This window comes from Amblyomma maculatum, chromosome 2, assembly GCF_055883805.1.
Source record: "Amblyomma maculatum isolate TAMU_Amacu chromosome 2, ASM5588380v1, whole genome shotgun sequence".
NCBI lineage: Eukaryota > Metazoa > Arthropoda > Arachnida > Ixodida > Ixodidae > Amblyomma > Amblyomma maculatum.
In genome coordinates, this window is record NC_139345.1 from 75,339,597 (window position 1) to 75,354,414 (window position 14,818).

General features: G+C 45.2%; 1 protein-coding gene across 1 annotated transcript in view; it reads left to right on the forward strand.

Annotated features, from left to right (window-relative positions):
• The window catches only part of Ctr9 (RNA polymerase-associated protein Ctr9), a 43,514-nt gene extending 30,704 nt beyond the window's left edge, over positions 1-12,810 (forward strand). The window contains exons 14-19 of the mRNA XM_084594519.1: positions 6,084-6,155; positions 6,868-7,132; positions 8,733-8,881; positions 9,410-9,610; positions 11,293-11,439; positions 12,109-12,810. Coding sequence (XP_084450645.1) covers positions 6,084-6,155; positions 6,868-7,132; positions 8,733-8,881; positions 9,410-9,610; positions 11,293-11,439; positions 12,109-12,679 — 1,405 coding nt within the window. The 3' untranslated portion in view covers positions 12,680-12,810. The remainder of the gene's footprint in view (positions 1-6,083; positions 6,156-6,867; positions 7,133-8,732; positions 8,882-9,409; positions 9,611-11,292; positions 11,440-12,108) is intronic.
• Positions 12,811-14,818: the final 2,008 nt, after the last annotated feature.

The following is a 14,818-nucleotide window of genomic DNA, read 5'->3' on the forward strand; positions in this document are numbered from 1 at the left end:
AATTTTGCAATGAATTAACGAGAGTCTGCTGCCATAGACCTATGTACATTTTTGAAGGGAGGAAGTGAGCAGGCCGAATTATCCGAATTAACGGGGGCCGAATTAACGAGGTTTTACATTAGAAGTGGTCCTAAGGAGGCAAAATGAGTGCAAAAAGGAGTGTACCAGGACTAATAAAGTTAAAAAGAACGTAATTGCATACGATAGTGTCTAATCTCTCGCATATAAAAAAAAATCTCACAAAACTAAACAAAAAAAAGCATAGGAGAGTGTTTGGGCTATTTCTTTACATTTGTGCTGCTTATCATGGGCAAATTAGTAGCATAACTACCGTAAAAACCCGCGTATAATACGAGTTTTTTTTCCAACTTTCAGCGTTCCAAATTTCCGCCTCGTATTATTTGCGGATCCCAACCAAAATGTCAAAGTTTTGCGAGAAGTTTTGGTTTCGTTGTTGCCGCGTGGCTACGGCTTGGCTTTGTTATCGATGTGCGGCTACGGCTTGGCTTCGTTGCCCTAACGTGGCCGCACCCCGCAGTGGCCACGACGTCGAGGTGTCGTCTCTTCGTTGTTGGGTCGTCGAGTGCGCACAGCATCAGCGCATGTGCTCTCGTGCAAACCACGGTTCGCGAAAAAGTGCACGCTTTTTTCTTTAAGTGAACGAGCAAGATGCCAGGGTCTCGGAAACAGTACTCGGCTGCTTTTAAGAGAAAGGTGATTTTAGTTGCTGAAAACATCGGCAACAGTGCGGCCGGGAGGCAGTTTGGCGTCACCGAGGGAAGCATTCGCGGATGGCGACGACAGAAAGAAGCCCTTTTCGCGTGCAAGGGAATGCGAAGAAGCTTTCGCGGGCCAAAGAATGGCGCATTCCCGGAAATTGAACTCGCTCTGACGGAGTTCGTACGAGAACAGCGAGCATCGCATCTAGCTGTGAGCGTAGAGCTTATGCAGGCAAAAGCTAGGGAGCTTGCAAGGGAAAAGGGAATTCCGAGCTCCGCCTTCAAAGCAAGCAAGCACTGGATACATCGCTATATGTGCCGTGCTGGATTCTCGCTACGCCGGCGAACCTCGATTTCACAAAAGCTGCCCGAATCCTTCGAAGAGCTGCTGGTGGCTTTTCAGCGCCACGTGATTTCTTTGCGAAAGACCAAAAACTTTCAGCTGGGGCAAATAGGCAATGCTGACCAGACGCCGGTTTACCTGGACATGCCATCGCCCCTCACCGTCCATGAGAAGGGCTCTAAACAAGTTTGTATCCGGTCTACTGGAAACGAGAAGACGCGGGTTACCAGTCATGCTATCGTGCACGGCAGACGGCCGCAAGCTCCCGCCCTATGTCATCTTCAAGCGCAAGACAATGTCGAAAGGTGAGGAGCTGCCGAAGAATGTCATCGTGAGATGCCATAAAAAAGGTTGAATGAACGAGGATCTTGTCCTCGACTGGGTGAAGTCAGTGTGGTGCAAACGGCCCGGTGCACTGTTGTCCTTACCATCCATCCTCGTGCTGGACGCGTTTCGTTGCCATTTGGCCGACTCGGTGAAGAGGCTGCTAAGCGACTGCCGCACAGAACTTGTTGTGATTCCGGGTGGGATGACCTCACAACTTCAGCCTCTCGACGTTTGTGTCAACAAACCCTTCAAGGACGCAGTCAAGCGATGCTACGCGGAATGGATGCGGTCAGGTGAGCCTGCAGTGACGCCGGCCGGGCGGCTGAAGCGAGCATCGCCAGCCACGCTGTGCAAATGGATTGTGGACGCGTGGGCAAGCATCCCAGAGGAGCTTGTGCGCCGTTCGTTTAAGAAGTGCGGCATCTCAAACGCCCTCGATGGCACAGAAGATGAGTACCTGTGGGATGATTTGTCCGACAAAGAAATTTCCGAGGAAAGCGCTGCTGAAGATGAAAGTGATTGAAGTGTGAGGTCCGATTTCAATAAATGTCTTGTTTTTTCTCGTATTATATGCGGTAAAAACTTTTTTTTCCATTTCGCGTCTCCAGAATTTCACCTCGTATTATATTCGGGTTCGTATTATACGCGGGTTTTTACGGTATATGATATGAGAGTTGATCGGAAAGTAGATAAATAACAGCATGCCGCTAGCAAACAGCACACCTCTGCATGTTGCATCTGGTGCTGTACCAACTGAGCTCTGGTCACAGCTGTCCATTCTTCTAATCTCAGGAATATTTATGCTGCTTGCATCTTAACCGTGGGAGTGTTCACCAGTCTCAACATAGTCCATAGCAGCGGATGTAGAATGTCCCGTATCACTTTCATTGCTATGTGGACCATGACCAAATGTGAGGCCAACAGCTAGCTACCAGTGTCATGAGGACTGCTTGAACTGAGGCCATTGTTAAGCTCTTGAGCTAGTAAGGGAATAGGTAGCAGTGGATAAGCAAATGTGATTCATTCATTGTTATTAGTATTCATTTCCCGTAAAAACTAACACGTGATATGAGATGTGATTTTGGGGTGGCGAGAACGAAAAAAACTTTTCTTTTGTGTATAGCGAGCAAGGCAAAATTGTGCTCACTCCACGTGCGCTTTCATGCCGCCACCCTGCACCAGGCGTCGAACAGTGCCACGATGCTCAAATAGGTACTCCTCACATCGACGCACTTTAAGGCCGATTCACACAGCATATGGAATCGCTGGAGTCCGCGAGTGGACGAGCACCACGTGATCTGACGTCACTGGCTCCGCCTCGTCTGCGGACGGTGCAGCCTCCGCAAGCCAAAACCTGGCGCGCATGCTTCCCCTGTCAAAATAGGGGAATCTGCTATTTTTCTAGCGGAACTACACCTTCTAAGCAGGGCAACAATGGTATTTTCGTTCTTTTTTAACCTAGTGGGGTCGCTTTTGTAGTGTCAACAATAAGGCATGCCGATGCCCTCGCCTAACTGGCCATCGAGGCATAGTCAGCAATATGGTGTAGTTGACTTAGAATGCCGTCACCTGCCATTTTCATCTGTGGTGGTGGAGCTGCAAGGAGCGGTGCTGCTCCGGCCTCTGTGGGTTACCGTCCGCGACGTTGTCCGCTGCCTGCAGATGAGATGGAGCCAGCGACGTTGGAATATGTGGTGCTCCGCCCACGGATGATTCATCCGTCGTGTGAATTGGCCTTTATCAGACAATTTAACGCATCGTGAGAAAAGCAGCTCACATTTGCCTCGCCAATCGCAGAAGCCACGTGGTTCCTTGGTTGTTCTCAAACCAGTAGAACGCTTTCAGCTTCGACGCGGAACAGCAGCACATGAGAGTGACGTCAGATGACGTTGTGCACGGAGTGTTCTTCGATTCGAGGTTGTCATGTTCGTCGTCCGGTACATCTATTGTCGGTCAAGAATTCCTTGCTTGAGACATCTGTCTAGAAACTCTTCTTCAGTATCTCTAAATGCGTTCATTATCCCGCATTTCGTGAAAGCGCGACGCTCTTTGGGAATACTGGTCAAGCGTCCGCGATTTGGCTATAGGGCGCGGTCAGCATGGCTTGAGAGGCCTGTGCAACGTGCCGAATGATCCATATCGTGCGAGGTGCTATCACTGTCCTTCCTGTCGCGTGTGTGTCGCAAGCACTGTGGCTGTGTTGATCGCACGGGCAGCGTGCTGAAACCAAAACCATCGAAATAGTCAGCCGGCGCTACTGCTGGATAGCGCCTCCTTTTGCTGGAAGCCTGATGCTTATAGCGCTGATTAAGAACTAGGCTGGAACTGTGAATTTAAGCTGAAATTTGTTTGGAGCCGCATATAATATGAGGCAGAAATCTGCCATGATAAAATCGGGAAAAGAAGAACCTCGTATTATGCGCGGGTTGTACGGTGCTTCCAACTGTTTACATTGTGATGACAATGTCGTGTAGGCTGGTCAGATGTGCTTGAGACCATGTGTCACAATTTCATCATTCCATGGGCAGTGCATCACTATGGTCAAGTACTCATCATTTCATATGCCTTCAAATAAAAAAAACAATCTAGGCTGTGGGAGGTGAAATGAAATTTGCTGTGGAAGCTGAAATGAAATTGTGCTTTCACCGGTGTTTTTGCTATATCAAAGTTTACTACAGTGGGTTTTAGTGGTGACTGTAGTCATCACATCAGTTAAAGCGGATGCTGTCAAGCCCTTTTTAAGCCCTTGGAACAGAGTGATAGAGAGAGAGAGAGAGAAGACTCTTTAGTTAAAAAGAGATTTTAGCCGGCGTTAATGTTCGCTAACATGCTACTCTGTATGGGGGGGGGGGGGGGGGGGGCTGATTTGTGAATAAAGATATAAGAAGGTTTAGAAAAGAGTGCGGTCATTGAAGATGGGTGGATGGCTTTTTGGATAAGACTTAAGTCTAGTATTGTGCATGTAAAGCGTGATGATCAAGTGGGTGAGTAATTTAGAGTTTGTTTAACATAGCAATAGCATCTAAATAGGCAAGTAAGAATGTCATTACACAGTGCTGCTTTATGTAGCAGCCTAGAGGACCTAGTATAGAGTCCACTGTGAGTGGCACTTGGGTGACAGACTGCATGCATTGTTCATAGTATGCACGCTCATTGACGTATGCTGGACATTTGCGGAGAATATGGAGTGCAGTCTCAATTGAGCCGCAGTTGTCACAATACAGACTGTTTGCTTGTTTGAAACTGTATCGTAGACTGTTCATAAATGCAGCATTGAGATGGAGACGATATTGTTTCTAGATGGCGCGGAAGCCTTAGTAGTAGTTTTGATTTGAGATGTGGGAGGATGGAATGGAGAAAAGGACAATGATGGCTTGTCAAGTTCCAGAGGTGGTTCTTCTCATCCTGAGTATATCACTCGGCGAGTTGAGATGCATCTGATTTTGTGGAGTAGATGCGCTTATAGTTGAGAAGTTATAGACCTTTTCGGGGGCTTCATCTGCTCTCTCGTTGGCCAGGATGCTGCAGTGAGCCAGAATTCATTGAAAAATTATTGCGTGACCTTCAGCAACAGCCAAATGGCGCAAGTATCCAATGTCATGAGAAATTGGCTGGTGATTTGTCCCTTTCAGTAGGTTTGACAAGGTTTGTAGCGCACCTTGCGAGTCCGGGGTTATGGCGCAAAATATAGGAGAGAGCTTCTTTTATTCTGTATAACTCTGCTGTGGTGGAGGATGTTCTACGCTGTAGGCACCATGACAGCATTTGGCCTAAGGAGTACATATAAAGTCCGCATGATGAGTCGTGAGAAGTTGAGCCATCTGTGAAGATGTGTGTATCTTCCGAATGCATTTCAGCTAAGTAGGTCAAAGCGGCTTGCAGCAGTGCAACCTGCGGCATGGCATTCTTCGCAGTAACACCCGGTAGGAGCTTCTTGATTTTAAGAAGTGAGAGTGTCTAAGGAGCAAAAGGTTGGAGCCAGTAATCTACGTGGCTGTCTGATGGCAGGAAAATGCAATAGCTGAACAGCTTGACAAAAGCCGGAATTGCTGTCGGTAAATGGACTCAATGTAGGAAATGTTTCTTTCCTTGAAGTACATGGCGTAGATGGATCAGAATAGTTTTCTGTGCGGTGATGACTTTGAGCGGTAGACACCCTGCTTTTGCAACTGTTCCCGGCGTGGAAGAGCTATTCAGGAGGCCAAGACGATCCGCAGGCAGGTGTTCCACACTGTCTCCAGCATCTTCTTATTTGTTGGGGACATCTTCTGCAAAATTGGTAAACTATACCGCAAAAGACCATCAACGTAGGCCTTTTACAGGAGAACCATAGAGCGACAATTGCAGCCCCAACGTGTTCCAGCCATAAATTTGAAGATTTGTGATGCTGCTGCTATTCTCGCACGGAGTTTTTTAACATGGGGCATCCAAGAAGGGTTACGGTCGATGACGAAACCGAGGAATCATTGTTTCCTACGTAGGGTAGTGGCTTCCCATCAAGTAGAAATGGATATCTGGTCATTGTTTTTCTAGTGAATGCCATGGCAACACTTTTTTTCCGGAATGGCGTGATGAAATGTCTCTACAGTGTGTACAGAAAAGTTGTGAACATTGTGCATCACTAGCTTTGCCCTTGCAGGGCTTTCTGAATCATTTTTTAGCAGTGGCTCATGCTGCGCCTTTTCCTTGTGCAGGTATTTTCAATACCTGAGTGTACATGGAGACCGTATGAAATATGACCTTGCCCAGGCTGCCGCCGAGTCCAGGTGAGGATGTACACTCACTGTTTTCTGAAAATTAACCTTGTGAAATTTTTGTGACCATTAGATTGTTCACTTTGATGATACCGTCATCTGCAATATGAAAAGAAATGACAATTTTACCAAAAGTATGAATTTTCTGGTTATTTCACTGCTGAAATTGAAAATGGCCGTTAGCTCTAATATGACCTGATGAGTCTAGCTGCAGTGGCTCAGTTGTTACGGCACTCGACTGCTGAACCAAAGGATGTAAAATTGAATAACTGCTTTTCGATAGAGGCAAAGAGCCAAGCACCCATGTACTGCGTGATACCAGCGCACATTAAAGAACTTCTAACCAGATGAAAACTTAGTTAGAAACAGAAAAAACTGTGCTTATCACGTGTGATTATGGAGTAACCGAAAAAGTTTGTGTTCATGCTTCATTCCCTCTTGCAAAGCTTACGGCAATACTAGTGTGGTTGACTTCATACAGCCAAGCTTTTACATGTAGCTGATTGCTAGCACATGCAGTATAATTTGCATGCTGCCTATAACTTAGCTTGTATTGTTCAGCTGGTCATGTTTTTGGCGCCATAAAAGCTCCAGTGTGCATTGAATATGGGGAAAAGATATTCAGGGATGGTTGCTGCACATTACTTATGAAGTGCATCTATAGGCATTTGGGCCAGGTCTTTATTTTTCACCCTTGTTCTTTGTCCCCGCTCCTGTGCTACAGGCAATGCCAGGACTTGCTGAGCCAGGCACAGTACCATGTGGCTCGTGCCCGCCGCATGGACGAGGAAGAACGAGAAATCCGCCGCAAGCAAGAGGAAGAGCGGGAGGCCCTTCGCCGCAAGATCTCCGAGGAGCAGAGGATAATCGAGGAGCAAAAGCAAGAGCAGGAGAGGGCCATGATCATGAAGCGCCAGGAGTTTGTGGAGAAGAGCAAGAGCAAGCTGCAGTTTGTTGAGCTGCCTGATGAGAAGCCCAAGAAGTCCAAGGCGAGTACACTTTTTGGCTGCCCGCATGCACCAAATCAGTTCTGTTTGCACACTGTGACAGAGAAATCGTAGACACTGATGACAAGGCTAGTTCTGCTAGTAGAGCACCACAAACAAACTCAGCTACTTTATTTGGTTTGGATTACCCAACAAAGTTCGTGAAGACAGTTGACTTAGTATGTGACTTAGTAGTACTTAGTATGTGACAGCATACTAGCTCTTTTTTTTTCTGGTGACATGCCAGGTGATATTGTGATAAAGCGCAAATGCCTTCATTTTAGCATGCTTGCCTAAGTAATTAGTATAAGGTGTCTAATCCATGATGAAATTTAAAACTGGTGAGTACTTGGCTGAAAAAGCTTTTGAACTGTTGCACCAAATTCAATAAAATTTTCAGATTTATCTTCCTCCTATCAAAATATATTCCAAGTTTCATCTCCTTAGAACAAATAGAAAAAAAACTTAGATGTCATAATGAGTAATTAAGTGTGTCAGCTTAGGAAAACTGTCATTTCAAAACTAATGAAGATGTACTAACCACTTGTTCTTAGATAACTTGTGGGTAGTTCATTGTGCAGGATAAGGCCAATTGCAGTTGCTTTATGGCAATGTAAAAATCGAAGCACTTCAAAACAGAACTTAATTTTTTTATATTGTCACTAGATGTCACGTAATAGATACTTTTTGCACCTTAGAGATTAATTTGGATTCCAAAAAGTAGTTCCCAAGAAACGTTTAGTCGAGAAACCACCTTTAAAGCAGCCTTTAGCGAAAAGTTTGGAAATGATCGTTTTCCTAACAGTCTTGTTCTTGCAAAAAATGCAAACTGAGAAAGATGAGTTCAAAGATGTAAGAACATGCTATTCAAATTTAGGGCATAAATTAATAAACCAAAGAGGCTTGGTGCATAGATTGGGCTGTTGTTTTCAAAACGACACTGCTTTTGGCGATTGCTTCGAGTCGCCTCTTTCTATCTCAGCTTTACTGCTCTCCAGCGCCCTTGTCTACACTTGTGAATTACTTTCTTTGGTTGCTTGCTGGACGTGACTCTTTGCCTAGGATCCCTATTTGATCTCCAGCTTTTCGAGCACTTTGATTAGCCAGGCTGCCAGTGGTGTAAAAATAGAGTTTGGAGGTTACATGCTGCGTTTTAGCCAATGCAAGCTTCTATTTTCAGTTCACCTGCCAATCCATTGTTGCCACAGCCCAAAATTTGCCTTTTATCTCGTTTTTCTTTTTGGCTGTCTGCTGTATTCTCGGTAGCAGGTTTTCTTTGGCTAGAGAGCACGAAACAACCATTCTAACTTGGGGATACACTCTGCGTTCGGCTTCTTGCCCACTGTGCAGCTGCGTCTTGAAATCAGTAGTCATAGGTGCTTTCGGTGGCGAGTGCACCCTATCTCGCAAAAAAAAAGTTAATTTTAATTTTTCTACAGTGCAGATGACAACCAAACTTGGTGAGAAGTTTCTTTAATACATGCACATTCCAAAACAACAATAATTTCTAAATCTATTTTTTTGTGTGTGGGAAAATTGTAATTCTAGCACTGCATCTCCCCTGAAATGCATGAACTTTTTTGTGTGCGTGTGGCCCTTGTAGGGACGCAAGACCCAGGACTATGTCAGTGATAGCAGTGATGAAGGTGGGGAACCAGGGGAGAATGGTGAAGTCAAGGAGAAGAAGAAGCGCAAGAAGCACCACGCTGGCTCTGATGGGGAGGAGAAACCCCGCAAGAAGAAGAAGAAGGAGTGAGTGCTTTCCTGCTTTGGTTCGTCACTCATGACTCAACTTTTCAGCTGGGCAGTGTGAACAAAAGGTGCCACGGTAGTCGTGCGCCGATACGGACGACTTGGGTTGAAAGCAAGCTGCAGCTTCTGTCATCACATATTGCCTTTTTGTATAATTTAGTGGTTGTCAATATGATATGCTTTGGAAGCAACAACTTGAAACCTTGCTACGATAAGAAGGAAAAGAAAAGAGAAGGAATGAGAAGGGGCGAGGTGTCTGCACGTGAGCTGCACTGTTCCTTGCAACCATGCAAATAATGCTGCAGTTAGTTCATATTTCTTAGTTTATGATCGTGTGAAGTTCGGTCTGTTACGGGCACTGAGGCCAGCAAGCAGGATCCATTAAAATTGCATTTACCCAGGCTACCATAACTAGGTGAGGCCGGTTCTGTTTCTTATGAAATGGTTTGTGTGGAGCTTGTGAGCTAGGAAAAGAGTGGAGCCATTTTTGTTGGTTGACAGCCTGCATGTGCATGTTGCCCAATGCAGGCGCATGAGCCGCAGGGAGGGTGGTGAGAAGGAGAAGGGCGGCCGGTCTCGCAAGGGGGGCAAGGGCAGCAGCAAGAAGGCCGCTGCGGCGGCAGCAGCCAAGGACTCGGGCATGTCTGCAAAGCAGCGGCTGCGCATCGTCTCCAAGGAAACCATCTCCTCCAGTGAGGAGTCGGACTCTGACCGGGGCGGCAAATCCAGGTGAGGACAAGGGAGGGTCTGCAACAAAGTGACTAAGAGTTTCTTGGCTTATTTGTTCTAGTATACTTTCTGTCCTTTACAACATTAACATTACTGTTGGACATTATAGTATAGACATATTATGGGTTTAGCTAAAAAGAAAATGAGTAGAAAAAAATGCGTTCATTGATGTTGTGTAGGAGAACAGTACAGGTTTATATTTTGTTTCTTTGTAGGTATTGCAATTGTTTTGAAGCATGATGCGGCACTTCTTGTGTCTGCTGGTTTGGCTGGAATTTATTGCTTCTGTGGTTTTATTTTTGAGGAAGAGGCGGCTGACTGACGGCCTTCTATGGTGGATTTGCGAATTGGTACAAAAGGTCACTGGTGGCAGAGCAAAAAAGTGCAGGTATTGCTTGTGTGTTAATCGTTGTAATCAGTTTAGCTGCCTGCAGCACTCTCGTGCGGCACTGCATATTTCGTGCTGTTTACTGAGGTTAACAATCTCATTATTGTGGTTATTGTTGCCTAAAGACAGCATGGAAGATTTGAAATCAGCACATCAGCTTTGCTTGTAACAATTTGGAATCGCATAACAAATGTAAGACATAATGGAGAACTAGCTTTGTAAATTAATTATGAACCTCAAGTTAAATCTGGACGTAGCAAACACCTGTGCAGTGAATTTGTCAATTATGCAAAGTTTCTAAATTCCACAACCCCACCACTTTTGAAGTGCATGCATTTGCAAATTACGCGTAACGAGGGTGTTGTAGCAGTCAGCTTTGATACCATAGCAAACTCACCGCACTGACTGTTCATTAATATGTTACTTCAAATTAGGTGGAATCATGTGAGCTTCTTGACGATCTTCATGAACCACCATTAGAACCACCATTAGAGGAATGTCTGCAGCTGCAATTAGGAAACGAAAATGATACAACACGCTGTGCTGTAGTGCGGTCGGTACCTTTCCATGGCATATGCAGCAGTCTAAGCAGGTTTTGCTTTTGTAATATCGCCCGAAATGACGCCATGGCTGGTAATGACCAAAAGTTCTGTCCCAAAAGAATAGGGTGTAGCAGGAAAGGTGCCGACGAATTGTACATGCCCATCACTACTACTCTGTTGCTCGTGTAACTCAAGTGCAGACAGCCATGGCCAGACTAGGATGGTGGCAGTATGTGCTCTACCACCGCTTCAATCTGGCCGTGTGATGTGAGCAGGGAGAGCGGAGGGTATTAGAAGTGAGGCGAGGTGAGGTGGTAGTGGTTTGTAAAAAAAAAAAAAACTATCAAAAGCAAAGAAAAGAATGTTGCCGGCCGCGGCAGTTACTGTGTATTAGGGTATAGGATGGCGAATTACTGTGCGTGTTTACTACGCCATTTTATCTACATTTATTTTTTATTTTGGCTTTCATTCTGCACAGTCCTTTCTGGTTTTCGCTGAAAAACTAGATGTAACGAAAACCTGCATCTGAAAAAAAATTGGTTAGTTAAACGGGAATGAGTGTGATTGCTTAAAAGCTGAATATAAGCTATAGTATATGAAATTAGAAATATCGTTGTACTAGTTTTCCTCGTGTGCGGGCATGCAAATTTCAGTTTTATGCACAGTAAATTGAACCTGATAAATTGTAGACCATTGGAGCTGAAGCTACAGATAGTCACCACATACTGACGGCCTTTTTTGCTTTATTGCAGTGGCAGTGAGGATGGCAGCACCAAAGGCAAGAAACGCAAGCGCATTTCCTCTGGAAGCGAGGACGGCGGCTCTGACGCTGGAAAAGGAAAGAGACGCCAGATCGTCTCATCAGACTCTGAGAATGAGAAAGAGCAGTCAAACAAGGGGTGAGTTGTCTGCCCTGTGCTTTTAAAACTTTAACAACACCTACTGAACAGGCATAAGTCATGAGTGATCAGCAGCATTAACAAATGCAGTGAAATCATGGTAGTGTTAGCCTCATGAAACAGTGGGAAACATTTCATCATGAAAAAAAGAATGAATGCAGCCCAAATCCTGAGGAACAGGAAATACATTAATGTATTTAAGCCTTCTTATAACTAACCAGATTCGTTTGTCTGCGTACTATTCTCCTAGTGCATACTGCTTGACTGCCATTATGGCATCTGTGCCATTGCTCAGTGTTTGTGGTGAGTACAGTTTGGTAGCCGTGTGACTGCTCATTGCTGTTCTCACATTCATATTAGTTGTATAGGTGTGGGGAGTTTTTTGACGAATTTGCACATTGTATGTGCACATTGGCTGTGGAGTTTGACTAATTTTTATCGGTTGTATTGGTACTATCCAATATTTTGTTGAAATAGTGAAAACAACTGAGAAGGAGGTTGCTTTAGTCCAATTTAAAGAGGAAGATATAATAATTATGGGTTCCGTATATGTGTTAAGTTTCCATATTCAGCTTCCTTTGAGGCTGACAAATTATAGCAGCAGTGGGGCTACCACTAGAATGCACTACTAATATGACTACTCTTTCATGGTTGGATTTTTGCTCATAGGTCAGCAGCAAGCAGTCCAAGACGTTCAAGATCAAGATCAGCATCTGGCTCTCGGTCTGGATCCAACAAGTCACGCTCCCCATCAAGGTCAAAATCACCATCGCGATCACGTTCGCGGTCAAAGTCAGGATCGCCGGCAAACTCGCGATCTCGTTCTCGTTCAAAGTCTCGTTCCAGGTCCAAATCCGGCTCACGGTCTAAATCGGGTTCGAGGTCAAAATCTCAATCAAGGTCCAGGTCAGCTTCCAGGTCGCCCTCCAAGTCTCCCCCCAGGTCACGGTCTGCATCCAGATCTCGGTCAGGCTCGAGATCAAAGTCACGTTCACGGTCAAGGTCAGGATCGAGGTCTAAATCGGCGTCTCCAGCCCGATCAGCATCCAAGTCACCATCACGATCGCGCTCTAGGTCAAAATCTGGCTCGCGGTCTCCGTCGAGGTCCCGTTCTAGGTCACGTTCAAAATCGGGCTCTAGATCTCGGTCAGGGTCGCGTTCACGCTCTGGAACTCCTTCTGGCTCTAAGCAGGGTAGTCCACCTGGCTCCCCTGCGCAATCTGGCTCAGAAAGTGAGTGACGAGCACAGCACATACAAAAAAAAAGGACCTGTCAGTATACTGTTTATTTTTCTCTATGTTTCACTACATCATCTCTGGATGTTGTGTTTGCGACAGCAGTCTTGGAGACAATAAAAGTTCATACAAGCCACATTTGCTTTGTTTTTATGTATAGTAGGAGTTGAATGTTTTCCAACAAGTATTGATTTCTGGTTAATTGCTACCTTTTCTTGTAGCAGAGCATGAATTACATCTAAAGGCTGCAGTATCCTCCAAGCAATGGGTCAACATGCATAGAATATATATGAGTTGTCCACATATTAAAGAATTTCAGGTATTTGCACAGTGCAGTGCAGGCCCAGTGTATAGCTTTTGCAAAAGCCATCTTCGTCACAAATGAAGGAGGAATCATCTGCAAGGTCTAATGTCAACATTTCACACTTAGTATATGTGCTAATTCTACTGTATCTCCTGGAGCACATTCCGAGCACTTTTCTGTGCCCGGTATATCTAAGAAATAGTAATTTGCTCTGCTAGAAATTAGTTTATATCAATCTGTACTTTATTAAATATTGCACTAATCCACCATTGTCTGACCACATCCCTTTGCTTTGCTGAACAGTACAGATGGGCTAGCAAGCATTTTTAATGTGTTAGCAAAGGGTCAAGGGGTGAGTACAAGAACGAGGTCTGAAGAGTCCGTCTTTAGTGAGATTACGCGATTCGACCCGTAACATATTAAGGCTGGATTGTTTTCATGATGTTTAACTCAGCTTAAACCAATTAAGACATGCAAAAGCCCTGCGTTGGCATGGGTTTTCTTGGTGGTTTAGCACAGAGAGACTCTCACAGAGCTTGGCAAATAGTTTTTTAGTTAAACGTTGTCTTTAGTTGGTTTGATTTCTGGGAAAAGGAAAGGCACCTCTTACATCTCGGTAGATGCCTTCACCTATAATTATGAATCCCTATCACAAACTAGCCTCCAACTTGACTAGCAGATGGATACTAAATGGGAAGTGAAATGGTATTATGGCACCCCGAACACTGCTTAAAGAACAAATGAGTCACAGTATAAATATTTATATAAAATCACCTGTGTGTGTGTATGTGTGTGCGTGCGTGTGTGTTTTCACGCCACGCATAGGCCAAGTTAATAGTTAACGGGAACGAAAAAGAATTGCACGTTTTTTGCAGTTTTGAAAATTTATCGGTGAAAAATTAAGACTGTGGCTTATAGTTGCTGGAAAATACAGTGCATGCGTGGCTTCGGACAGTTTCAAGGGCTTTATATAATTTTGAGAACATGATCATTGTCAGCACCGAGGAGATGGATTATTAAATGTTAATTGAATTTAGGTGCTAGGTGAAATTCGAAAATTGCTTGCCGGTGTGCACAGACAGCAACACCCACCTGTGTAAGTCACTGGGTTAAAGTGTAGACATTCTGAGAAGCTGACAAGTGTCTGGCATTCGATTTTCTTTGAGCAACCGAGAAGTTAAGCTCTGCCCACAAGTAGAGTATGCACCTGGGCCAGCGGCCATATAGAGTACTCCGAGCACATTCTGAATACTTTTTGTGTTCCTGCAGATCATATTGTGTGCTAAATAATGACACAAACTCCACCTTTTCATCTTTGCCTTCTTGTATTGAATTTCACTACACACGGAAGTATCCAGAGCCTGAGCATGGATTGTTTGCTGTTGTTGCCCAGAAGTTTTTCACCTGCTTCGGGATCCTTCCTGCGCGCAGGTCTTATAGCGTCACAAGTGCAAGTGAACCACGGTCTGCTGGAGCAGCTAATGCTTGTTGTAAATTTTTTATAAACCCTTTGGTCTGCTTTCAAGTGCAGTGAGCTGTGCCCGTGGATGAACTAGGCAAGCAGGCAATGGCAAGCCATGGCCAGTCTCGGGGGGAAGGGGGGGGGGGGGAGAGCTCGCGCTCTTTCTTACGGCCTTCTCAATCGACATGGGAGCAATGGGAAAGTTTCTCCTTGAGTCACGCTCTCCGCCGCAGCAAGGGGCACGACCTGCTCACTGTTCGCTCCTCGTCTGCTTCAGCAGCGGCGGGTGGGCTTTTGCCTGGTTTCGCGCTGTCGCTCGCGGGTTTCGTGGTGAGTGCAGCCTCGAAATGAAAAAACACATCGTCATGTAGTCAACGT